Here is a 26,610-nt window from a genome sequence, read left to right as displayed (position 1 = left end):
AAAGCAGGAGAGTTCCTGACAGTTCTTGGGCTTGGCCTAGTTTAGTTTTAAATCTGTATGTCCGGTTTCGGGTTCCTGTAGCATCCATTGCTGGAGTAGCTAAGAACTTTCCATGTGTCACGGAGTGCGGGGGAGTCCGGGCCCTGCCCCCCTCTTCCTGGGATCCACTGAGACTCTCAGCCAGCCAGTAAAACAGAAGGTTTATTGGACAACAGGAACACAGTCCGAAACAGAGCTTGTGGGTACACCCAGGACCCCTCAGTCAAGTCCTTCTGGGGGAGCAGGGAGCTTAGACCCCAGCCCTGGGGTTCCCTGTGTCCCTCCACCCAGCTCCAAACTGAAACTAACCCCCCCAGCAGGTTCCCTGCTGCAGCCTCCGTCCACATTCCTGGCAGAGGTGTCACCTCCCCCTCCTGGCCCAGGTGACAGGCTTTCAGGTCTCCCCTCCCCAGGGCACATTCCCAGGTCAACCCTCCCCCCTCCCTGCTGAGTCACATCCTCACACCATGATATTAGATTTGCAAGAGGTCCCTAGTGAATGGTATGCAGTCTCCTGCTGGTTCCCTCCCCTAGTTAAATGTCCCATGAGATGAAGACAGTTCCACAGGCTTTCACAGAGGCTTTCCTGATATTGAAGCTCAATGTTTCTTTTTTTACTTTCGTCTCATTACTCCTAGTAATCTTCCCTTTTACTCTGCTAAATAAATCTTCTTCCTCAATAGTGTTTAACCCTTCATAGGTTTGCGTCAAGTCCCCTTACTTACCACTCAGCCAAGCTAGACACGTTCAGCATTTTTCAGCTTTCCTCAGTAAGGAGTTCCTCCAGTTCTCTGATACTTGCTGTTGCTTTTCTTGGGACGCCAACCAGTGTCTTTCTGATGATGTGGTGCCCAGAACTAACTGCAGTACTCTGGGACAATGGCAGAGCCACCTGTCCTCCCAGTGCCAGGCTGCCTATTCCCACCTCACTCCAGGATGTCTTCTGGGCTTTTGCAGCCCAAAATCAGATAGCTCTTTTGCTGCTGTATCATGTTACAGATTCATCAGTAACATGCTTTCCTTCACGTCTAGGCCTTTCTATGATCCTTGCTTCCCAGACAGCTCCCTCCCAGTGAATACCTGCCTTTCACAGCTCAGTGAGCTGTATTTTCCAAGCTGGCTTTCATTCTATTTCCTGCCCCTGTCTCTAATCTCAGGTAACGTTGCTCTTTTTGTCACGGATGTTCATAGAACCTTCCCACCCATCATCACTTGTGAATACATTAGTGTGCCATTCCCTCTCTGTCCAGATCAGTAACGAAGGTGTCAAGTGACATCGATCCCTGCAGCACTCAGTAGACACTTCTCCCAAACTGCTGTCCATGTCCGTTAACATAACCCTTTGTTTGATCTTTCAGCTAGTTTTCAACCCATGGGACAGTGCTTTCATCCAAGCCAGTCTAAATGAGCTTTTCAGTTCAGTCCTTGAGAGCGTCTGTCCCTCACTAAAATTCAAATACCTGCCATTCCCGGGGCCCGCTGTTTTTGTAACTCACTTGTAAAAAGTATAGTCCCATGGGTACCGACTATTCGTGGTCTGTTCACGGCATGGTCAGGGATTTAATGACGTTATTATTTAAGTGATGATGATATGCTGAGTGCCGTACGAAACACCACTGAGGACGGCCTCTGCCCCTAGCAGCTTGCAGCTAAAGACACAGATAAGACAAGACATACTGCAAGGTCCCTCTTTCGTACTTCCCTTGCCTACGAGCTGCTGGAGTGGAGCAGGTGTTTGAGTGGCATAGGTTATGGTTTGATTTGTGGGCAGCACAGAGAAATGTGTCTCTAGAAGGGACCTGAAGGAGGAGAGGGACTTTTGGCTATAGGGCATTTACAATTACAAATCTGCTGTTAGGGTGACCACCAGGCCCCAGTTAGTCCTTGTCACTCTGTGTGGTATCGGGTATCCATCTTGCATGGTGTGAAATTGACCCCTGTGCTGAAGGTTTCTGCATCATAAGTCTGCTGGGCCTTGGCTGGGATGCCCGTGGTGCATAGACCTCACCTGGGCTCTCTTCATGGGGATGATTTGGCACACAGTACTTCAGTGTGCTCTCCTCTCCCCACTGCTTTAAGCACTCACCAGAACCTGGTGCCTCAAGCCACAGAAAACAAAACTTGCCAGTTTGTCCCTGGGCATCATGGACAGTGGACTGGCAGCAGGTGCAGCCTCTGGATTCCTGACGTGTATTGTACACGAGACCTCAGAGGTGGAAGGTAGAGAAGGATGCTCGTATGGCCCTTTCCCTGGCAATAGTCTCTGTGAGCACTGGCAGCTGGCGGTTGGGTTTAACTGCTGTTCTGGGGGAGTCCAAGGACAGAGCACTGATCTTACAAAGAGAAGCCAGGATTCACACAGACTTACACAGCAGTTTGACATGGTCAGGTTTATAATTTCCACCCCTCCGCTGCCAGGTGTTGCTCACTGTTCAGTGGGATATCTCAGAGCACTTCACAGAGAGTAATCAGTAGAACTTTACAACATCCTTGCACGATACGGCTGCCAACTCCTTGTCTTCTGACTTCCCTATGACGTATCTGCTACATGCCCATTGCCCTGTTATCTACCCTGAGTGTTCGGAAGAGTAGAGAGCGAGATCCCAGCTCCTCCCAGTAATTTCTGCTCCAGGTGAGCATTTGGCACTTCAGGTGCAGTTCACTCCATGCCTTGATCAAACTGTTACATACATATGTGACCGGGAGCTCACGGAGGAGCCCAGCGACAGACATGGCTAGGGTACAGTGCTTGGGAAGGGGGAATGAGGCAGGGACCATCCCAGGTTAGGGACTCTTCCCAGTCCATGAGCAGCCTGAGTGAAGGAGCCATCTGGGTGTCGCCCAGCAGACATTTAGAAGACAAGGTCAGGGACAGAGTTACTCCCAGCTCCTTGCTGTAGTTCCTGTCTGATTCTTGCCTTCTTATTCTCATTCCAGTTACTACATTGATGGCCGAGTGGCCAAAGTGACGGACTTCCTGAAAACACGCCTGTTAGACACGCTCTCTGACCAGATCAGGAAAATCCAGAAAGTGCGTGAGTGCCAAGGGACTGCGCGGGGTGAAAGGGCGACCCAGCTCTAGTGGCTGCGGTTTGGCACAGGCTTCTGGTCGGGGACCTGCACGACTGACCCTAATTGTGCGCACGTTTGGTCTCAGGAGTAGTGTTCAGCAGTGGAACTGCTGAGAGAGACGGGGCCTTGATCTTGGCTGCTCTTGAGTCTGGCATGTTTTCAGTTGTTAATCACCTGGCTCTCGCCAGGGAGGTCAGGAAGCCCCTGTGCAGGCAAAAGGGGCTGCGAGTCAAGCCAGGTGGTGGTCATGGGGGATGGCAGCTACCAGACTCTGACTGGGAAAGCTGACCAAGGAGCTGGGCCACTGGAGGTGGCCGAACTCCCAGCCTCCTTGCAGAGTGTGGCTAACAAATGGGAACCAGCCAGGGCTGATCAGGGGGGTAGCAGTGGAATAGCCCCTGCAGGGGACTCATGGTAGTAACAGGTGTGAAATGCTGAGTGAGGCCTGCAGGAAAGGAAGTAACACAGTGCATGGGACTTCAGAGGAGCAGAGCATGAAATGGGCTGGGCTCAAGGGTACCTGGGCAATGCAGGGGGAGGATTCTTGGGGCTGCTGCAATTGTTGGCGTAGCGAGTGGGATGCTGCAGCAGGCGAAGGAATGGGTGGCAAAGCCAAACTTATTGAAATAAGCCATCTCTCGCGACTTGCCTCCCGAGTCCCTGAAGGAAGCAGCATTGAAGTAGATACTGTGTTCAACAGACCACTAAGTTTCAGAGGGGGAGCCATGTTAGTCTGTATCAGCAAAAACAACGAGGAGCCCTTGTGGCACCTTAGAGACTAACATATCAATTTGGGCATAAGCTTTTGTGGGCTAAAACCCACTTCATCAGATGCATGGAGTGGAAAATACAGGAGCAGGTATAAATACATGAAAAGATGGGAGTTGCCTTACCAAGTGTGAGGTCAGTCTAATGAGACAATTCAATTGACAGCAGGATACCAAGGGAGGAAAAATAACTTTTGTAGTGGTAATGGGAGTGGCCCATTTCAGACTGTTGACAAGAAGGTATGAGTAACGGTAGGGGGAAATTAGTATGGGGGAAACTAGGTTTAGGTTTTGTAATGACCCAACCACTCCCACTCTTTATTCAGGCCTAATCTGATGGTGTCCAGTTCTGCAGTTTCGCATTTTCAAAAATAGACTCCAACGTGCATGGCAGAGTCCTCGTGACCCTGATCCCTGGGAGGCTGAACCCCAGTCTTGTTGTGGTCACTTAAGACAGGGCTTAGGGTGTCCCCTCTCTGCGGTGATCTCTCCACACTGGCCACGTCCCTGCCCCACTGATCCCTGCATTCCGTTCAAACCACATATGATTTATTAAACAGCAACTGTAGGAAAAATATGGAAAAATGGAAAAGGCTAAAGGAAAACAAGACTCCGCCCTGTGGGCACGGGGACGCACAATCCGTGTCTCTGGGCCATAAGGAAAGTTCCCAGTCTGCTCCTCACATGTCCCAGGCCCCCGTCCAGGCCCTGGCCACGCTGCGGTGACACCGCGGGCCAGACTCTGCTCTGGGGGTGGCCCCACGCCCTCAGGCTCTATGTGACAGGACCCTTCTCCCCAGCATTAGACCCCCTGTCAGGGTCACAACCCCCCTCTGAATCCAGCCTGCAAGGCCTCTTCTCTGGCAACGTCTCCCTGCGCTGGGCCCTCTGCCCAGGGACCCCGTCTCTCCCCAGCCGCTCGCTGCGCTCAGCTGCAGGACTATGTGAGGCCCAGCCCGTGTCTGCTCCCCGGCTCCGGCCCCGCAGCTCCAGGCTGCCCGTCGGTGGGCTCCATGCTGCTGACAGACAAAACCTGAGCTCGCTCTGTGATCCAAGTGCGTGTTTGTGACCAAGGGAAACGCAGTGGGGCCGCAGTTCTGCCCTACGCCAGGCTAGTGCTGGGCCTTGGTAGCACGGCTGTAACGCCGTTCCAGCCGTTACTGCTGGCATGATTCTAGCACAAGTTTCCTTGGTCCTCATGAACAGCAGTTTGTTTTCTCCCTGGCAGTCATGTGGTGACTGACGGTGCTATAAACCCCAGCACTCCTCAGCCTGCTGTGTCTGAACCTACAGCACTGACCGGCTAGCACGAGTCTCAGGACTCCTGTCCTGTCCGTGCTGGGCGGGCAGACGGGGCTGGAGCGTGCTAGCAATGGCTGGGCGGGAAACGCGCTGAGCCAGGGAGCCAGCGGCTTCAGCTGCAGTGTGGACCGGGCGTTAGCGCTGCGTGCTGAGTTGCGAGCCCCGCAATAAAAGCAGGACACCTTCAAATGGGAGAATCTCAGCGAGGGGCTACGCCCTTGGTAAAGGGCCTGGAGGACGTGTTGTCTCTCTCTTCCGTCTAGGTTTTTATACCACTCGTCACTGCTCTGCCTGACTATTGCAGTTCTCATCTGGAGAGACTGTAGGGATGGGAAAGCAACTCGGAGAGAACACGGGGAAGGGACTTGAGGGGCTGTGCAGCAAAGTGGAAGGGACAATCGCTGACCATGTCAAGAAATAACCCGAGCGTGCTCCTGCCACTGGAGGGTTTGGTGGTGAGAGCCAGTGAAAGGGCACAAGGAGCCAGTGAAAGGGCACAAGGAGCCAGTGAAAGGGCACAAGGAGCACAAAAATGCTCCTGGTTCTTTGGCATTTGCAAACATCTCATGACCACTGCCTGGAGGAGCTGGGAAATCTGGAGAGAAGGCTCCGTGCTGAGCATAGGAGGGTGTTCCTGTCATGGGAGGGGAGCTCCTGGCTGTCTGAAACGTCCGTCACAGGGACCGTGTGTATCACCAGGATGCTGGGCTGGGCACAGGCAGGGAGGATGAACGGCTGTGCTGGGTATGGGTGCAGGGAGGGGCTCATTCCCTCTTTGCGAGGGAAGGCTCCAGGGGGCCGTCAGAGGGAACAAATGTCCACATGGAGTGAGAAGGTCAAGGGAGGCATTTTCAGAGGTGGGAAACAGGATCCAAACCTGAAGAACTGTGGTGTCACCGGAGAGCTTGGGCAGCGATCCCAGTGGGGCTGGCCCAGGGAAGGAGCTGAGGAGGGGGCCCGATCTGAGAGAAGCTGAGAGTTGGCAGACTCCTCACTCTGAGCGGGCAGGGACGAGGTGACAACTGGTAGGGGACCAGTGTGTTACAAGGGGGAGTGCTGGGCCCCATGGCCTCTGCTTGTTCAGACCCTTTCTTGGGTTCCTGCTCTGAAGATGCTGGATGCCCTGTTGCTGGCGTGTTCTGTACCGGATGGGAACTGTCTGCAGCGCTTGCCTACACGCCCCGGTTGTGCTCATCACTCGACCCCTTAATGCTCTGCCGGGTGCGGCTGAGGTTCGTTTTACACAGTGCCCCCTAGCGCTGAACCCTACACAGTGTTGCATGCCATGACAACTGCCCCAGCATCGCTCCTCTTTGCAGCGTGAGCAGCCACTGGGGGTAGGCGCAGGGCCCTGGGAAGGCCGGCAGGGACCGGGGTTTGCAGGGGCCTGAGTCTCGGGAAGCCTGGAGGAGCTGCTGGGGCTGGGGGAAGGAGTCCTGTGGGACTTGCAGCGCAGCTGAGAGCACGCAGAGCTGGGCGCTAATGGGATGCAGCTTCACTGGGAGCGAGTGCATCCTGCCGGCTGATTAGCACAGCTGGGCTCAGACACTCTCCTGTTTTATTGCTTCCTCTCTGCTCAGGAAGGTGGCGGGCTTAGATAATTATAGGCAGAATGCCAGCACCTCTGGGCCTTCCGTCAGGGATGCTGACTCTCACAGGCTGCGAGGGAAGCAACTCAGTGCTGACGTCCTTAACATTTTCCTGGGAGCCCAGTCCAGCCACGTGTTCCATCCGCCCACACTGGCCCAGGAACAAAAATGCTCCTGGTTCTTTGGCATTTGCAAACATCTAGTGACCACTGCCTGGAGGAGCTGGGAAACCTGGAGAGAAGGCTCTGTGCTGGGCACAGGAGGGTGTTCCTGTCATGGGAGGGGAGCTCCTGGCTGTCTGAAACGTCCGTCACACCTCACATTTCTTTGGGGTTTGTACTGATACTCCCAGGAGCTCCTTAGCCCAGGGCTGGCGGGACTTCTCCAACTCTACCCTTGAGGGCAGCGGTAGTGGGGTAGAGAGTGAGCCGGCCCCTGGAAGGGGTCCCCTTGCTGGCTATAAACGCTTCCCTGAGAGTGTTCCCATCCACTGCAGTGATGTGGCCAACAAAGCAGCTTCTGCACGGACGTTGCACTGACTCATCTCCAGTCCCCGGGCACCCCTGACTTTCCTTTTCCTGCTTCCTGCTCTGCCTGCGGCTCAGGTCTGACACAGAAGCTCCGTTTCTGGGGGGCGTTGTCACTTGTGCTTGGGCTCTTGTGCTCCAGCACCTGCCACAAGGCTCTGGCACCCTGGGATTTGGGACCTAAGCACCTGGGTTTTTTCCGTAAATTGCTGCCTACTTGGCCTCTGTGTGGAGCCTCCATTCCTGTCACCTCGGAGCCATCACAGTCTTGGGACTCCAGGGACGGCATGTTTGCGGCTGGCTGGTGCCTGGGCAGGGGTGCTCTGGTGCCACGGGTCTACTCTGCACCCTGCTCGTGGAGACATTAGCGTCTCTTGCATTCGGGCTCAGTGTCTGGCTCAACGTTCCTGGGCTGCGAGCATTTCTCTCGATACACAGGGACCTTTCCTCTCTGGGCAGAATCTGGCACCTCGGGGGGAAGAAAGGCTGCTCAGAGCCGTCAAGCCCTGCCAGCATGGCACCTCCTCTCTGCTCAGACATGAGCAGGGTGAGGCCAGGCATCCCTGGTGCTGCAGAGGGGAAGTGCCCCCTCAGGTCTGCTGGCGATGCAGCACAGAGCCAAACTGTGTCCCCCACCTTGTAAACAAGCTTCATGGGCAGCCTCCCCCGAGTCCTGGAGGGGTGGGGGTGGGCAGTATGCCAGCAACAGAAGTGGGGAAGCTAAAGAGAGAGTCAAGGCCTGAGGAAATGCTGTTCTCTTGCTGTTTGATCTGTGACGGCAGGAAGCTCTGTCCTTGGGGTTTTGACTGTGTGACTCAATCAGCCTTTTTGTCTCCTTTGGGCCCAGCTGAGCAGAACGTCTCCCATTGCGGCACGTGATCTGTGCTGTGTTGGGGAGGGGCAAGGGTTACACTGACCCTGCGCAGGTGCATGGAGGTGTGAAAACCAGGCAGCGTGAGATGCTGTGAGGGGCCTGGAGGAGGGTGGTGTAGCTTGGTGTGTTGAGACAGGAGGTTGCTCAGACTTGGGGTAGAGCTATGGAAGGAGATGCGGGGAGCAGGGCTGGGTGGCAATGGAGGAAGGGGTCCAGTTATCTGGAAGGTGAGGGCAAGGACAAAAAGAGACGGGGAGGCAGCGCAGGGACCCAGAAGTGGGGCTGGGGGAGTGACATGGTTGGAGCAGCAGCCGGGTGTTGGAGAGACTGATAGGAGCAGTGAGTGAGAGATGGGAAAGCCCTGCAGGGAGAACATGGGAAAGTTCTGGGGGGGTTTATGAAAAGCCTGTATGACTCAGTTTCCCACTCATTTTTGTACTGCCACCAAAGGGGTTAATTTCTTTCCAGAGACGGGGGGCTAAATGATGAATTGACCAGGTGTGGATCATGCCAGGTTGGTATGAATGGACTAACAAGAACTGTGAGCATGTGAATGAAGCTACCATGGAGACACCATGGTAATGACAGCCAGCCCAGAGGATCTGTTGGATGTGGATGGACAATTACCAGTCTGACCACAGCCCGTCCCCTACCTGAACCCGTGCGTCAGGGGGACGGGCAGTACGCATGAAAACAGCATAACCGAGACGTAAGACAAAGGACCAACCCCAAGGCATTAGGAAGGGGGACAGGAAACCGGCTCTCCAGCGCTTCCAGCAGAGTAAGGCCAGGACGGTTAGCTGCAAGCAGGCAGCCTGCCTGCCCGTCCAGTGCAACGTGGGACTGCCTAACTGAGCAAAGAGAAACTGGCCAGTTAGACCGGGGCATTTCCACTCACTGTCCCTAAACACTGAATTCCAGCTGACTAATAAACACGGGTCATGCTTAGAAAAATCTGTCCTGGGTCGCTGCAAATGCCTGCTGGCCGTCTGGCTCCCAGGAGGGGCAGGCTCCAAGCTGCTAAGCTTTCTGAAAGAGCCCTGATGAGGCCCAGAGGTGCGGAGGTCAGGAACCCAGGCGTGGAGTGATGGAGCATGGAAAGTGGGGTACGTCTATACAGCATTGTGGGGCCTCCCAGCCTCCCCCTGAAGCCTGGCTCGACAGACCTGGGCTAGCGGGCCTCTACCTAGAGCTCTAGAAACAGCGGTGTCACCAGTGCGCTGAAGTTGCAGCTCAGGGTCTGACGTCCGCGCCCTCCCGAGGCTTCGGAGCCCAAACTCCCGCCTGAGCTGGCATGTCGAGGCACGGTCTACAACAGCTGTTTCTAGAGTGCTGTGTGAGTCCCGGAAACCCAAGTCTGTCCAGCCAGGTTGGGATGCTCGCTCCCGCGGGCTCCAAAACACTGTGTAGATGCATCTGTGAGGGCCCAGGGCCTCATGCAGCGGTTCCGGAACGGTGGGTCGCAGCGCATGGGGTCACAGCGATCCCTGCTCTGCAGAGGGCGTCGTTCTGCGCCACAGAGCACGACCTCACATGTAGGGTGTGTGCTTTGCAGAGTGACATCTCCATGAGCCTTGAGGCCGCGCCATGCAGAGGAAGCTATTTTGCGCTTCAAAATGACGTCCTCCATGTTCCAATGGGCAGTGCTGTCACGGAGTCCGCGAGCCCCTGGCCTAGCATTGAAAGGGGGAGGCTCTCCGAGAGGCACAGTGCAACCTGCAGAGACGTGACGCCCTGCTGGGGCTCGTCTCGTCTCCGGAACAGCTGCCTAGGGCCCAATCCTGCCTTGGTGTAAATCAGTGGCTGCAGTGGAATGAGAACAATGCACAATCCGGGGTCTGCCAGGCAGGGGCAGTAACAGCCCAGGAGCGCCAAGCAAACAAGGGAGAGCGGGTTTAACGCTAAGCCAGGCTCTCGGAACCAGCTGGCGAAGGGGCGGCTCCTTTGCCAAGGCCCAGGTGCCCGACCCCTGCCTGCGGAAGACGCCGTGCGATCGTTGCGGAGTCCTACCACCAGCTGGGGACAGTTAGTTCCAGCCACGATACCAAAAGGATTGGCGCCCCTCTCTCCGGCGAGCGGGAAGACGGGCGGGGCAGAGAGGACGCGCAGGGAAACCCTAGGCACTGGGGTGCAATGTCTGAGGTAGTGCAGAGCCGAACCCCAGGAGGGAGGGCAGTGTGGATTGCGGGTGGGCAGGTGGTGCGCGGGTGGTCTATTAGGAGCAAGGCATGAATGCCACCTGCTTCCAGCAGAGCTCACCAACCCATTCACGTCGTCCTGTGCCACGTGCCTGGGAGGGGATTCACCAGGGCGAAGGGCAGGTGATGGTGCTGCCCTCCCCCCGCTGTGAAGTCGCTGGGGGGGTGGGCTGAACGGGGCTGTGCCCCTCCCTCTCTGCCAGTGCCAGCAGCACTGGCCTTACCATGAGGCGAACTGAGGCGGCCGCCTCAGGTGTCAGACCGGGGGCAGGGGGCGCCCCTAGGACCCCGGGTGTAGAAAATGGTGTCTGCTGCTGGTGAGTCTGGATTCTCTCTGCTGGAGACGCACAGAGATGTGGGAAAGCTGGGCTGGAGGAGGGGGGCACAAGAGACAGAACAGGCAGGCAGGAGACAAGGGGAGAGGGAATCACAGAAAGCAGCAGGAGATGCAGGGAGAGAGAGGAGGAGGAGCCTCTTAGGTACCTCTCTAGCCCCCCCAGGGCCTGGACTGATTAACCCCAGCTTCTCGGGGAGCTTCCTGTTCCCTGCTGCTTCCCTGAACCCACTGGAGGAGAACAGGCCGTCAACTGAAGTAGTAGGAGCCAGTGAGGCCCTTAAGACGCTGATCTCTTCCCTTGCTCAGGCCCTGCTACCAGCCTGTTTATTTGTCCCCTTCAATTGAGTGTTGAGAGCCACTCTAGCTGGCCCAGAACAGCAGCCATGAGTGAAAGAAGAAAACGCCCCTCTGGGGCAGCATTCAGAAAAAGAAAGAAAGCAAAGGAAGCTTTTCTATCTAAGCAGGAAGGAGCTCTCCTGAGATACACAGACACAAATGTTCACGGTGAGCCTTCTGGCCCCAGTGAGGATGTGAGTGGTGAGGAGATGCCTGATCTTCCAGTCAGTCAGAGTGCAGGTGACCTGGCAGCTGCTGCAGCATCCATATCTTCACCGCAAATGGATGTAACCATGCACAGTCCTGAAGAAAAGTGTGGATCAGAGAAGAGTGTGGTGGAGGCACAAGGAAACAGCAGCTGCTGAGTTTAGTTCCTTAAGTCTAGAGGATCCAGGACTGTGGACCCCCCTGAGCAGTAGCCTGAGGGACTTCCTTGTACTGCACGGGCCACAGCAAGTGAAAAACTTCATGTTCCCCAAAGACAATGAAAATAGAAGTTTCCATCCAACACATTACTGGCGTGAAATCCCCAGTGGTGACAAAGTGGAGAGGCCATGGCTTATGTACTCAAAAACCCAGAATGCTGCATACTGGTTTTGTTGAAAAAACTCTTCCAGTCTAATGTTCCAGCCACATTGGGTTCTACAGGAACAAAGGACTGGAAACATTTGGCTAGAAATCTGGCATGCCATGAGAAGGCAGCAAATCACCAGAGAGCATTCCACAGGTGGAAAGAGCTTGAGATGAGACTAAGGTTAAAGGCCACCACAGATGATCAGCATCAAGAGAAGATTGCATCAGTCTCTTTACTGGCCAAATGTTCTGAAAAGGCTCATTGCCTTTGTGAGAATGCTTGCAACCCAAAACCTAGCCCTGCGTGGCACTTCAGATCAGCTGTATGTGCCAAGCAATGGAAACTTCCTTAAAATTGTGGAGCTGATGGCTGACTTTGATGCTGTACTCCAGAGCATCTGAGTCACCACCCAAGAGATGTACACACACCACTACCTTGGAAAAACCATTCAAAATGAGATCATACAGTTACTGGCAACAAAAGTCAAACAGAAGGTTGTGGCAGATCTGAAGTCAGCAAGATATTCCTCTGTTATTCTGCACTGCACACCTGACATCAGCCATACGGAACAAACGACTTTAATGGTGCGTTTTGTAACAACAACAACAGAACCTAGTGAAAATGTCCCTGCAGTGGTGACTGTCAGAGCATTTTCTAGAATTTATTGACATTGATGATGCTACAGGAGCTGGTATGACAAATATGCTTCTTAAAAAGCTGGAAGAGACGGGAATTGCGATAGCTGACATGAGAGGTCAGGGCTACGATAATGGTGCCAACATTAGAGGAAAGAACAGAAAGAGTGCAGACATGGATCCGAGAGCTAAACCCTCGAGCTTTTTATGTCCCATGCAGTTCTCATTCATTGAACTTGGTGGTCAGTGATGCAGCATCAGCTTCTCGTGAGGCTGCTGAATTTTTTAATGTAATTCAAAGCATCTGTGTATTTTTCTCTGCATCAACTCATTGATGGCAAATTTTGAAGCAACATCTGGGAACATCCTCTCTGACACTGAAACCACTGAGTGCCACACAATAGGAAAGTCGTGTGGAGGCAATAAAGCCTATCAAACACCAAATTGGGAAGATAGATGATGCCATAGTTGCCATTATGGAGGATAATGCTAAAACAGGAACTGTTCGTGGGAGAACAATGGCAGAGGGAAATGAAATCACCAGAAACATACATAACTTCAAATTTCTGTGTGGCTTAGTGTTGTGGCATGACATACTGTTTGAAATAAATGTTGTAAGCAAGAGACTCCAAGGTGTTGACCTTGATATATCTGGAGCAATGGAACAACTGGACAAAGCAAAGTCATACCTACAGTTTTACCGGTCAGATGAGGGATTTCAAAATGTTCTGAAGAGTGCACAGAAGTTGGCAGAGGAACTTCACACTGAAGCTATTTTCCCACCCATTCAAGAGTACAAGAGTCACCGAAGAAGACATTACAAGGCACGGGATAATCCCATAAGAGACCCCAAACAACAATTCAAAGTTGAATTCTTTAACCAGGTGCTAGATTGTGCAATACAGTCAGGTGAAGAACATTTCATGCAGCTCAAGGAACACAGAAGTATATTTGGGATGTTGTATGATATTCCAAAACTCCCCACTATACCTGAAGAAGACCGACACCAGCAATGCAGGGCACTAGAGACAGTGTTGATGACACATGATGACATGCGCGATATTGATGCGAGTGATTTAGGGGATGAACTGAAAGCCCTTTCAAGATACATTTCAGCAGGATCAACTCCAAAAGCTGTTCTGGAATATATGTGCACAAATAAGATGACCACCCTCTTTCCAAATGCTTTTGTTGCTCTGCGCATACTTCTAACACTTCTTGTAGCAGTTGCCAGTGGAGAACACAGCTTCTCCAAGCTGAGGTTAATAAAAACACATCTACACGCCACAATGACACAGGAGAGGCTGGTCGGCCTTGCAACCATCTCAACAGAGCATGAGCTGGCCCAGACTGTGGACCTTCAGGAAGCAGTTCAAATCTTTGCAACCAAGAAGGCACGGAAAGCACCACTTTGATTATTCAAACAGATAAAAATGCCAGTGTTTACTATGCAGACAAGAAAAGTTACATTTGCCGTTCAGACATTTGAAAGTTAAGTGTTACTTAAAATTTTTGAACAAGGCATTTTAAGCCGTTAGTTCTCCGTCATTGGGGTAGGTAGCAGAGCAGTACCATGAGAGGAGTAGAACAGGAAGAAAGCAGAACTGAGACCTTTCAAAGTTTTGGCCCAAGTGAAGGGGCATGGGGGTGTCATTTGAGCGCCCAGCCTCAGATGCCAAAATGTTGTGGGCTGGCCCTGAGTGCCAGACACTTTGGGGCTGCATCAGACAGGTGTGAGTAACACCTTCCTGTGAAAGCCTGTCTCCTGCAGACCCTGGAGAGACCCATCTGGACCTGTGAGACCGCTGTTGCTGCAGCCTAGCATTCAGTGAGTGTGTGGTCCAGGGGGAGGGATGGGATGAAGACCTGGCTGGAGCCCCTGGCTCAATCTGCTCTGCTCTGCCCTTCTTCGAGATCCTACTCATGGTGCGCCCATGTCCCCGCACAGGAGTGGGAAATCTTTCCCTCAGCAGAGTCCACTTGAACGCTCTCACACGTGTTCCCCTGCCCCCCGAGAGCATGTGGGGTGGGGCCTGAGAGACAGCTGGACCTTGTCAGTATTCCTTCGCCTTAGTCAGCTCGTTTAGTACTCAGTAGGGAGTCTGTTCCATAGCAGTGAAAATGAGTTCTCTAGATCAGCTCTGTCTGCCCATTGGCATATTCAATCTCTCTCGCTAGGTAGTAGGTAGCTGGTAGGGCTTGTTAGGCCACAGCCTCACTCCTAGGGCTTTAAATCACGTCCATTGTGTACAGGGGCAATTGCTCTTGGAGACAGACATGACCTGCGTTGCTATTTCCTCAGAGAGCCATGTACTGCCAGCGAGTGGGGCAGTCAGTGAACCCACACACACATTTAGACAATCTAGGCTGAAGACTTTTCCCATGGAAAAATCCATGAGAGCAACCTCTGATTCTGAAACTCCTTGAGAGCAAGGGACAGTGCCGCTTCCCGATCCGGCCAAGTGGCCAGTACTCCAGAGCAGTCACAGATCATTCCAAGCATCCGAGGTTCAGAAAACCTCTTATATCCGGCAAGAGCTTACCGCAGCTTGCAGAGGTCCTGCCAGAGTGATCAGAGCCCCTTGCTGCCCACGAGAGAAAGCAGCGGTGCTCAGGAGGTCCATGCCTGTGCCGCGTAAAGAAAGGACGGCGAAGCACGTAGCAAAGGACTCGCCGTCAGCACTGAGGCGCTCTGCCCCTCTTGTGCCGAGACTGGCTTCGGCGGCATCGACCCTTACACCAGCAGCACTAGCTCAGAGCTATCCCAGCACAACTGCAAGCAGCCTCCAATGCCTCCGCTTGGCTCTGTCCACCTCAGTGCCGCAGCGCATCAAGCCTGCCTCGAAGTGCTCAGTACAGAGAGACTCATTACCAAAACAAGCAACTTTGCAGACTTCAGCTTCCACTTCCGCATCGGCAGTGTTGGTACCACCTGAGGCATCCTTTGTCACAGGAGGAAATCAGGATTACTCCTGAGCCAGAGTCACCTACTGTACAAGCCTTTCCTGCCTCAGTTTCCCCAAGATTTTCAGTGCCACAGTGGACAAAAATACCAGTCACGAAAATTGCCTTAAGACCTCCTGCTTCTAGCACAGTGGAGCCTACCACTCATCAAGTTATCAAGTTACCACTCACCTCGCAGAGCGGCCCCTCAAATTCAGTGCTTTTCTTCCGCTTCTGCATCAGATAAGGCTAGTAGGCAGCTCTCTCCTGTCCCAGCTAAGAGAGATACACACCACAGAAACCACCCTTCTTCAGTTTCTCCAGTTAGGAGCCGCTCACATGATGTTCAGTTACCTCCATGGATGTGAGCACCCTGGAATTCTATGCCTTATAACTATGGATACCAGTCCTGGCCTTTCTGGCCTCCTTGGCATAGTTTGGGTCAACAATTTCCTGCTATCTCTGCTTTGAGGGGCAGTTTCCCTGCAACAGAGTGTCTGCAGTCAGCCTGTTCTCCCCAGAAATGTTTAGTTATGGAGTAGCAGCCTCTATTTGAAGAAGGAGAGCCACACATCCACAATGGACCTTCTACTGCAGAACACGTTGCCTCTTCCGATGAGGCCATAGTGTCTTCTGTTCCTTCCACAGTAGATGACTTTCAGGCTTTTCAAGAATTTCTAAAGAGGATGGCAGAGATATTAGCAATTCCTCTGGAGCTCATGCAGGAAAAGTCATATAAACATCCTCCAACCTTCTACTCAAAATAAGGTGTCTCTGCCTTTTAAAGAAGGTATCCTTGAACCAGCTAAGGAGTTATGGGCAACATCACCTTTATGTTGGCAACATCTGAATGAGCAGATTGAAAATATCAAGTTCCCCCATAGAGGTCTGAGGATTTTTATACTCACCCAGCTCCATCTTCAGTCATAATCATGACTCTTAATAAAACATTCAAGCAGCTTTCAAGAGCTACTCCAAAAGAGAAGGAACCAAAAAAGTGGATCTTTGTGGGAGAAAGATTTATTCCTCAGCCTCCCTTCAAATGAGAATTTCCAATTATCATTCAATGTTGGCCAAATGTAATAACATACAATGGGACAAAATGGCAGGCTTTCAAGATAAACTTCCTTCTGAGTTAAGGAAGTTTCCTTCCTTCTGCTCTGAAGGCATGTTAATTGCTAAAACTTCTTTGCCAACAGCACTGGATGCAGTGGATACAGGGGCTGGGTAGTGGCACTGGGTAGAGAGATTCTTGGCTTTCTGCATCGGTCCAACTCCAGTACCCAGACTACCAAGTCAAATATGGTAAGGATTATTTAAAATCTTATTCACCATATATAAAATTCTACCAATCCCAAAATATTGGACACGTTATCCACCAGGTCAATGAATGTATCAGACTGTGCCCAAATACATGCTTACAGCCAGTTCTTATTAACTAATCTAAGATTTATTGAAAAGAAAGAGTGGTTATGGGTAAAAGATCATTATTCATACAGATCTGAATAAAGTTCTTAGGTCAGTTTCATGGTAGAGATGGTGAACTGCTGAGTTGCAAAAAGTTCTTTCCGAATTAATTCCATCGGTTATAATCCAATAGACAGTCCATGTGCAGAGTCAGTGTAAATTCTTCCATGAGAAATAGCAGGATAATCCAGACTGGCGCTGGAGACCTCAGTCTTGCGATTCAAGCTTCCCCTGGCCAACCTTATGCAGATCTTCGATGACAGGATCAGGGTCTAGAGTTCTTTTATCAATCTCTGGCAGGCTACTATAGCCTCTTGAGACAGATAACACATCAGGTATTCCTTGGGTGAAGAATGGGTAATATACATTGTGACTTTGAAGTCAATTCCTATTTCATATGTACACACAGGTAATGAGTTGCATTGATTAGCAGAAGGCGATTAACCATTCCAGCAGTTCAGAGACCGTTTACTACAAAATTCCAAGCGAAATACAGACAATGACATTATTCCACCACATGTTTAATTTAATTGCTAATATTCCTTTTGTAGCAGACAGGAACTGAAATGTAGCATGTACAAGCTAATCTGGTTACATTGTTAACATCTAACAAGAGATAGGTAAACATAGACAAATACAATTAGTATTTACCTCTAATTTGCTAACGATATGGAGCTCTTGTCCATGGCTTTGCTGACTGTTTGCCACTTCAGTACTTCCCTAATATGTTCTTGAAGGTTGATCTTTAGGGCCCGTAGCCTGCTGACTGTTTAACCCTCACTGGCTCAGTGTCACACTTGCCTTACAATAATTGTGGTTCTTTGAGATGTGGATGTGCATGTGGATCCCAGGCCCCACACTCCAGCCCCACAGCTCAGAGTCTGACCCTTCAGGCCCTGGATGGCGAAGAAACTGGCTGGCAGTTGGGGTCGCCCCGCCCACCAGGCTTTCAGGAGCAGGAGCACGAGAGCCTGAGTGGTGCTGCTCAGTGAGAAATTTCCAAACTCCTGTGCAGGGGCGGGAGCAGCATCAGTGGGATCCACGTGCCCAGCCCAGCCCGAAGGACCATGCTTGCCGTCAGCTGTGTACGCATTCTTCCAGGAACAGGCTTTTGAGCCCATGGGGCAGGGCTCTCTACTGAGGGAGATTTAGCAGAGTCCCCCAGAGGCAGGGAAATCCCTTCAATCGTCTCTCCAATTGGGGGTGGGGTCCCTCAGCACTCCCTCTGCGCATCATAGATCTGGCCCGACAGGACTGGAAACTGCATGTGCTTTGCCTGACTGTTCCTGCACCTGTCACCTCCCTGCTCCCTGATGCCTGTCACCAGGCCATCGTGGGTCACAACTGAGAATACCAAATTCAGGACAAACTGCTGAGAAATAGGGCAGACACACCCCAAAACTGGTGGTTATTCTCCTATGAGATATACCAAACCAGCAACAAAAGTAAACTTCTGTTTCACCACACTGGCTAACAAGAAGTCAGAAAAGCAATTTTCGTAGGCGTTCCAGTCCTTGTATCATCACCCAAAACACTAGACTTAAAGATGAGTGGTTCTTTAAAACCAATTTCATCAAATAAAAGAAAAGCAGGACTTGTGGCACCTTAGAGACTAACCAATTTATTTGAGCATCAGCTTTCATGAGCTACAGCTCACTTCATTGGATGCATAAAGTGGAAAATACAGTGAGGAGATTTATATACACACAGACCATGAAAAAATGGGTGTTTATCATACACATTGTAAGGAGAGTGATCACTTAAGATGAGCTATTACCAACAGGAGAGTGGGGTGGGGGGAGAGAAAACCTTTTGAAGTAATAATCAAGGTGGGCCATTTCCAGCACATTTCCAGGAGTTAACCGGGGGGAGGGAGGAATAAACAAGGGGAAATAGTTTTACTTTGTATAATGACTCAACCACTCCCAGTCTCTATTCAAGCCTAAGTTAATTGTATCCAATTTGCAAAATAATTCCAATTCAGCAGTCTCTCGTTGAGTCTGTTTTCGAAGTTTTTTTGTTGAAGAATAGTCACTTTTAGGTCAGAAATCAAGTGACCAGAGTGACCAGTGACCCCCACTGTTCCTCAGACGTTCTTGTTAACTCCTGGAAATGTGCTAGAAATGGCCCACCTTGATTATCACTTCAAAAGGTTTACTCTCCCCCCACCCCACTCTCCTGCTGGTAATAGCTCATCTTAAGTGATCACTCTCCTTACAATGTGTATGATAAACACTCATTTTTTCATGGTCTGTGTGTATATAAATCTCCTCACTGTATTTTCCACTTTATGCATCCGATGAAGTGAGCTGTAGCTCACGAAAGCTTATGCTCAAATAAATTGGTTAGTCTCTAAGGTGCCACAAGTACTCCTTTTCTTTTTGTGAATACAGACTAACACGGCTGCTACTCTGAAACCTATCAAATAAAAGGTTCTTCTGATCCCAAAGGACCAGCCATACACCTAGGTCAATATACAACTCAGATCTTACCCAATAATCTTACCCAATAATCATGCTTTTGCCAGTCCTTTAATATCTAAAATCTAAAGGTTTATTTGAAAGAAAGAAAGAAAGAAAGAAAGAAAGTTAAAATTGGTTAAAGGAATCAAATACATACAATAATTGCAAAGTTCTTGGTTCAGGCTTGTAGCAGTGATGGAATAAACTGATGACTTAAGTCAAGTCTCTGATTGCTTCCAAATCATTGGAAGGTCCTCAGTCCCTTGGTTAGATGCTCCTATTAGTATAAGTCCACAGTCCAGAGCCTTGAGCAGGAAAGAGGCTGGAGCAGGAAAGAGGCAAAATGGAGGTGTTTCCAGCGCCTTTCATAGCTTCTGCCATGCAGAGGGAAATCCAATGTTTCAAACAAAGCCCTCACTACCGCTGGTGGAAAATTACAGGTAAAAGATAGAGTTTGGGGTCACATGGGCAAGTCACATGTCCATGCCTGATTTCGCTTAGTCCCAGTAAAAGTCATTACCTATACCCCAAACAGCATGTTCTTCACAGGAAAGTCCATTCAGGGTAGGTCGATGTCTTCCATTGTGAGTTAAAATGTTCCTTGATGATCCACTTAATTTGCATAGTCTCTCTAAGATGTGCAGGCTTGTTGGAGTTTCCCAGAACAAACACATTAGAAATCCAGGTACAGAGCCAATACTCATAACTTCAGATACAAATACGATCCATGCGTGCAAATAGCATAACCACATTCAGCGAATCACAACCTTTCCATGGACACCTCACTAGACAGCTTTTGTACAAGGTTTCCTGCAATTATGTGATGGTGGTAGCAACAAAGATTTCCGTGGTCCGAGTTTAATCAGGTAGCGTCGCAGCCTGTGCCCACTTTCACCCTCTGCCGTGTCAGGCGGGTCGAGACTACAGCGGCCTCTGGCATCCCCAGTGGCTCAGCCGGGCGCTGGGCTCCCCTGCCCGGCTCTGTGGCTGGCTGCTCCTGGCCAACCTCCTGCTTTGGCTGGTTGTTCTCAGGCTCCTGCCAGTGGCCAGGCAGTGATGACCTGCAGCCGAGGGACGGGATGACGGTCTCCTGCTCTTTTTGTTTTATGAACAGGTGGTAAATACCTATGCACCTGGGAAGAAGATCTGGCTTGAAGGTATCGGAGCCACCTCAGCTGGAGGCATGAACAATCTCTCGGATTCGTATGCTGCTGGATTCCTGTGAGTTGGGTGGGGGGTGGGGCGTGGGACCCACACACACGCCTACAGTGCAATGGGGCGGTGGGGAGCTGTCTGCAGCTGGGAGCAGGTTCACAGCTCTGCTGGGAGCGCACATTTCCACGGCTCGTGCTCTGCGCCTGAGCAGTCTCATTACCACAGGCGAGGCGCTCTGGGCTGACAGCAGGGCACACGAGATACGAATCTGTCCCCCTCCTGCCTAACGGATGGAGACAGAAAAGGGGAACAGCCCCACAGGCCCAGGCCGGCCACAGGAATCAAAGCGTGGGACTATTCGGAACAGTCCGATTCCCGGGGCATCTCAGAGCTGGGAGTGAACAAAACCGGCCGGTTCTACCCCTGATTCTGTCTCGAGAGGGAAGGAAAGCGGCTCCATCGCTCACCTTCTGACATGCTTGTCTGGCCACAGAGAGACCCGCACCCCCTCCCCCTGGCATGTCGCTGGGTCCCCAGCTCTTTGCCCTTTTCTTTCAGCTGCAGACATGCTTTCTCACCGGCACTCACTCCTTCATTCATTCACAGGGGGGTGCAATCTCATCTGAAGGAAGAGCCTATAAAGGAGCTCTGTACGGCTCCAGTTTGGAATCCGGTTTCTTTACACCTTAGAAGCCCAAGATGTTCATGGTTCCCAGGGTTTGCTGGCTGGCATGACAGAGCAGCCTGTGGTCTCTTGCTGCATAGCTCCAGTTCCTAGGGTTAGAGCTGACTGCAATAATCGGAGGTTTAGAAGATTATCTTTCTTTCTGGAAAGAGTTGTAAGGTGTGTCTGTAGGTCTGTGTAACAGGGTCCACAACCCGCCCCTCTTCCTGGGGCCCGCTTGCTGCCCCCAATAAGGCTCAGAGAGGCTTCAGGGTTGTGCAACACCCGTGTCTTTATTTACCTGCAGTTATCCCACCACCGGTGTTTCTCTATTTACAAGCTTTACAGGATTATTCAACCTCCTTTACAGGCAGAGTCAGCCGTCAGCTAGGAGGCCTCCAGTTCCTTCCCTGACTGGCTTCTCCCGGGCTGCCCCCCTGCCTTCTGACTCCCTCCCGGCCTTTATAGCCCTTGGCTTGTCAGGCCGGCAGGTGTTGCCAATCCTCAGGCCGGCATCAGGCCTTTTCCATCAGCCCCCATCTGTTTCCCCTGATTGGAGCTGACTGGGCAGGGGCTAATTAGGTGCTTTTGCAACAGCACCCTGCTACAGTCTGGGATGCTTGGGAGGAGGAGGCATATACCAGGACAGTATGGTGTGTGTGGGGATGTGATGGTTAGGGTTGTGCACGTGAGTTGTAGTGATGTGGCTGGGTGTGAGGATGCAATGTGTGTGTAGGGGTGATAGTGGGAGTGTGTATGGGCTCCGGTGATGGAGTTGTGGACAAGCAGAACTGATGTGTGCAGGGGTGACGTGGTGTGGCAGGACTGGGGAGAGGCACTAGGTATCCAGCTGGTAAAAAATGTCTGAGGTCCCTCAGTTCATCTATGTGGAACAATAAAGTGCTCGACATGGCTTCTGTCGTAACGATCCCATGGAACGGAGACATTAGCACCTTCATATATTGCCTTCTCCTGGAGCTAGTGCCCAGTGCAAACGACTGGAGCGTGGCCCTTGGGACAGAAACATGCCTTTGGGGCTTTCTCAGCTGGCCACTCAGCAAGTGTGCTCCTCCGGCCACCTATTGACACAGCTCTCTTCCTCTTTCCAGGTGGCTGAACACCTTGGGTATGTTGGCCAACCAGGGCATTGAGGTAGTGATGCGACGCTCGTTTTTTGACCATGGACATAATCACCTTGTGGACCAGAACTTTAACCCTTTGCCGGTAGGTGTGTGAGGAGGCTCCTGCTCCATCTGTCTGTCACTGACACACACACACACAGTCTCTGTGATTCACCTTCTTGGCCCTTTGAAGTGGGTGGATTTTGTCTTCCCTTTCCTGTTCCCAGTTAGTAAATCAGAGAGAGAAGTGCTTGTCGTCTGTGCCCTTGACCGGTTTCTCAGATGCTTGGCTTCACCGCAAAAACAATCCTGTGTGCAGTCAAGAATCCACTTCTCCTTGTGGCCTGTTTGAACTCCACTTGAAAATGAATTTTTCCAGATCGGTTTCTTTCAGTGCTAATAGGAGACATTAGTTAATGTCAGACGCAACATGTTGAAAGCAGATGGGGCAGCTCTACGTCTGGAGCTGAAACGGTATCCAAAAGAGGAGACTCTGTGGACCCCGGGGGCTGAACTTGGGACAGAGGCTAATGCTGCTGGCTAACCGGGGGTGCCGTGGGCAGGCAGAGGAGGACATGCAGCACATCACTTTGAGGGGCCCTGTGCACTGGAGTGGGCAGAGTGAGGGGACAGCCCAAAGGAGGTACCTGGGTTCAGAAGGAAGGGAAAGTGTGGTGTAGAAACACAGGCTCAAAGTGAAGAGTGACCAGAGCTCCAGAGAGCACCAGACCCAGGGAGTCGGGGTTGGAATCAGTGCCTGGTTTTCGATTTATAGAAATGAAGGCAAAAGATGTTCACAGAGCAGAGCAGTTCCCATTGATTCAGTGCAAAACCTTTCATTTGTAGCTCTTCAGAAAGACTCAGGCAGCTGTGCGCAGAGCTCTAATAAAGAAACCGTATGTAAAACTGCTTTAAAGGGGCAGGTTTCCTTTTCATCTTTTCTCAGTCTAATAAATTCTGCACCTTGTAAGTGGAGAACTTGGCACCGCAGAGAGGTGTTCTGTATCTCCACGGAAAGGAATTTACAAGGCTGGTCCAGGGTACCAATCTGACAGCCCTGCCAGCAGGCCCTTGGAATGTGGAGTGGAGCTCTGGGAATCATAAGGGCAGCCACTTCAGAGAGCTCAGCATTTGATAACAAAATCCTGACAGTAAAAAGCGGTGGGTTTTATACTGTGCTGAGATCTTGGGGAGAGTCAGCGAGGGGTCAGAGCCTCCATGAAGTGGGTTTTACAGTTTTCTCCCAGCTAATCAGCTGTTGAGTTGTGCACCTCTGTTCTCGCATCATCAGGCATCAGGGGAAGACATTGGAGGTCTATGTTTTAGATTATTTCTCCCAAATTCATTCTGTGGGTAGTAGCAAAGAGTGACTCGCTAAAGCAGAGGGGAATACAATCTCATGTTGTCCATGCATCCTCAGCTCCCCATTGAACTTCATAATGGGCTCCGGGCTCCAGGAGGCCCCACCAACATGTCCTAATGTGACCCAGACTGATCCCTCTTTCCTGGCCACAGGGGAGTGGGTCTCCCTGGTCATTCATTCTTCAATCCTGTTTGAACTAAAACTGGCTCCTGGGGCAAATGGTTGATGGTTTTCCTCCAAAGACCCAAGTCCCCTGGCCAAGCCTCAGCACCTCCATCCCCAGGTGACTCTGGGGCCTTTCCAAACTCCTGTTGAGAAGTTTCTTCTACAGCCCAGAGCTTGACTTACTCTAAGGTCTAGGTAGCAGTGTGTACGTGTCCACTAGCCAGCTGGCTCAGCTGGAGCAGGGAGTAAGTGCCTTGAGGGGCCCTCTGCAGAGGCTAAGATGGTGTGAGATTACGAGCTCCGAGGGCAAGAGCTACAGGAATAAACCCTAGGCTGTTAAAGGCAGCGCAGGGCTTTACCATGGACTTCATTGCCATTCTAGAGATAATTCTTGTCGTAAAGTAAGAGAGCTGCCATCCCCCCTGGAGTAATTGTTTATTCCCTCTCCCACATGCTTCAGAATTAATTCATTTCCCATGCTCCTATATCACCTTCCTGGATAGATTCTAACGTGTGCTTTGTAAAATAATTTATTTTCACCCCTGTGGTTTAAAAGCGTTCAGGGCAGGTGAAAATTGTTAAAGAGTTTTAAAGCTGCAGAAATGAAAAAACCCAACAAGACCAGACTGTGACATGGCTGTAGGTGTAGCGGGTGCTATTTTCCCGTGGGAGCGATCCGCGAGATGAAAGCAGCTGACTGTACCTGTGCCGGGTAGCTGTGACGTGAAATATAATCCCCTCGTTAGCTGCAGTGACAAAGACTTTTCCACATGTAGCCTTTGTGTGCGTCAGCTGGCTGCTGAGAGAAGTGCAACATCAACTGCATGATCAATCGCTGTGAATGGACCTGGCTGCTCGTCAGCTGGCAGAGAACTTGGGCTGGGCTCTCTGTAGGAGCGCGTTTCTTCTTTTCTTTCCATGCCACTGCCGATCCAGCCTTGTCAGATAAGAGTGCTGGTGCATCAGGCTTTACAGCCCCTCGGATGCTGGGCTGAACTGATCCTTTTACAACAGAGCTCCTTTGCCCCTCCTAGGTGCTGTTCTCGAGTAGCTGGGCTTCCCTTTGAGATCCAGGGATAAGATAGTGATGGGAATAGTCTGACCTTTCACCTGCCATTCTGCAAAGTATCAAATACAGATTGTTTGCTCTGGTGCATGCTAAATATTATTAGTGCAATTGACACAAGGGAACTGATCACTTAAAATCCCTGAATCAGGACACTCAGAAGCGAATGTTCTCACACACAGCTCAGCCGCACTGCGCATTCTGCCTGTCACATCGTGTTACATTTATTAGCATAAACAGGCATTTCAAACATGGCACAGGAAACCTCTCTGGGGGCTCTGAGCACCTCTGGGTTGAAAATAACAACACTGGCCTGCTTGGCATAGCTGTGGGAATCTTAACTTCTGACTTTCCTGACTGGTTTGCTTTTATTTAAATTCTCCTCCATGCCGCTGTGTTACTGTAATGTTCTCAGAAAAGACAAAGGAAAAGTGAGTGTACAGTTCCCCTTTCTGCACGATGATTTTTGCCAGCATGGGGACTGTGCAGTTAAATCAGCAAGGAAAATCTCTCATGTGGGTATGGGCCTGCTAAAGAAACCCACTCCTTCCCTGGCTATGCTTGCTGTGGTATATCAATAAAGTGTGTGTGGGAAATGCTCCTCTCCCGCACCATCAGCATTTCTCCAACGGGGAGAGGTCCTGGTGTTTGCTCAGGACTAGCTGCTCACCCAGCACAAAGTTCTCCATTCACCAGATGCCAGTGGCTGGACAGAGCCTTCTGGTTTTTCAGAAAATCACCTTTGGGGTGCAGTCAGGCCTGAGAATCTCCCAGCCTGAGGGGTTTCCTGAGAACGTGAGAAGCCACCAAGAGCAGAGGTTTGACCTGATCACCCACCTTGATTACAGCAGCGTGACCTGCAGCCCTCCAATGTTCTTGGAGAGAGACTGTTCTGCCCCGGGGATGCTGCTTCCCTGTCTTGCTGGGGAAGGTTGTCTGATGCTGGGCTGTCATGCAGATGAGACCGTCGTGTCTCAGGTTCTGACTCAGGAAAGCACTTCAGACCGTGCTTCAAGTACACCTGTGAGTAGTCCCACAAGTTAAGTACACTCTGAAATGCTTTGCTGGCTGGGGGCTCCAGGGCTCCGTTTCTGGGAGTGGCTTGTGTTGGTGAAGCAGTGCTGGTAGGTTGGTTACGCAGAGACCACACAGGAGTCTCAAAGGGCCTCCGTTACTGATGTGGGAAAGCAGCTTTTGGCCACTGTCAAGGCTGCTGGAACTGCTGCCAGGGCCCTGGGTCAGCCCTGCCCCCTGGAGAAACCAGTGGGGTGAGGGTGACTTTGTCCACCCCCATCACCACGCAGCTCATCGGACCTGGAGGGCCGCGCTGAGCTTTCTGTGCTGTTCTGTAGTGGGGACGTCGGTGGCTGTCGTCCTCCGCTAAGGAAATCTGTCTGTCTTACACGCCTCGCAAATGACACGTCCGTTTGCCATATGCGAGTGATGGGGCTCAGTCTCAGCAAGGGATTACGGGTTGGGGTTCTCTGGCCTGTGTAATCCAGGAGGTCAGGCCAGATGATGTAATGGCCCTGTGATCCTGTGCGACCCTGGGTGGGTGCTGTGCGTGACATTGGAGGGTTTTCCTGCTCGGGAAACGGCTCTACGTAACATGGGGGATGCGACAGGAACATCAGACGTCTGGGTAAAAACCAGTGTAGCCAGAGCAGCCCAGAGCCCAGGAGAAGCTGGTGCTTAAACTTGCATTGACATCTCCGGTTAGTTGTGGAGCTTTCTCCTGCCAGACCCAGCCTGGAGGTGGGGAGACGTCTGGTTTCTGTTCAAGTAGAATGATGCTGGATTTTCCTTAATCCAGCTGGGTAACGAGCCATGGGATAGGCGGAGGGAGGAGAGTTTAGGGAGATCAGAGGGTGACGGGGTGGCAGAACCTGCTCTCCTGGCTGTGGGGAAGAAGTTGGGGTGGTTCTTCAAATGGCTCTGCATGTTCCCGCTCACT

The 26,610-nt window shown here is 51.5% G+C and overlaps 1 protein-coding gene across 1 annotated transcript in view; it reads left to right on the top strand.

Annotated features, from left to right (window-relative positions):
- Positions 1-26,610, top strand: part of HPSE2 (heparanase 2 (inactive)) — a 285,993-nt gene that overhangs the window by 233,439 nt on the left and 25,944 nt on the right. The window contains exons 7-9 of the mRNA XM_077823368.1: positions 2,977-3,070; positions 20,237-20,343; positions 22,051-22,165. Coding sequence (XP_077679494.1) covers positions 2,977-3,070; positions 20,237-20,343; positions 22,051-22,165 — 316 coding nt within the window. The remainder of the gene's footprint in view (positions 1-2,976; positions 3,071-20,236; positions 20,344-22,050; positions 22,166-26,610) is intronic.

Source organism: Eretmochelys imbricata, chromosome 7 (assembly GCF_965152235.1).
Source record: "Eretmochelys imbricata isolate rEreImb1 chromosome 7, rEreImb1.hap1, whole genome shotgun sequence".
Lineage (NCBI taxonomy): Eukaryota > Metazoa > Chordata > Testudines > Cheloniidae > Eretmochelys > Eretmochelys imbricata.
Note: the sequence above shows the minus strand (reverse complement) of the source record. Positions and strands in the feature narration are given on the sequence as shown.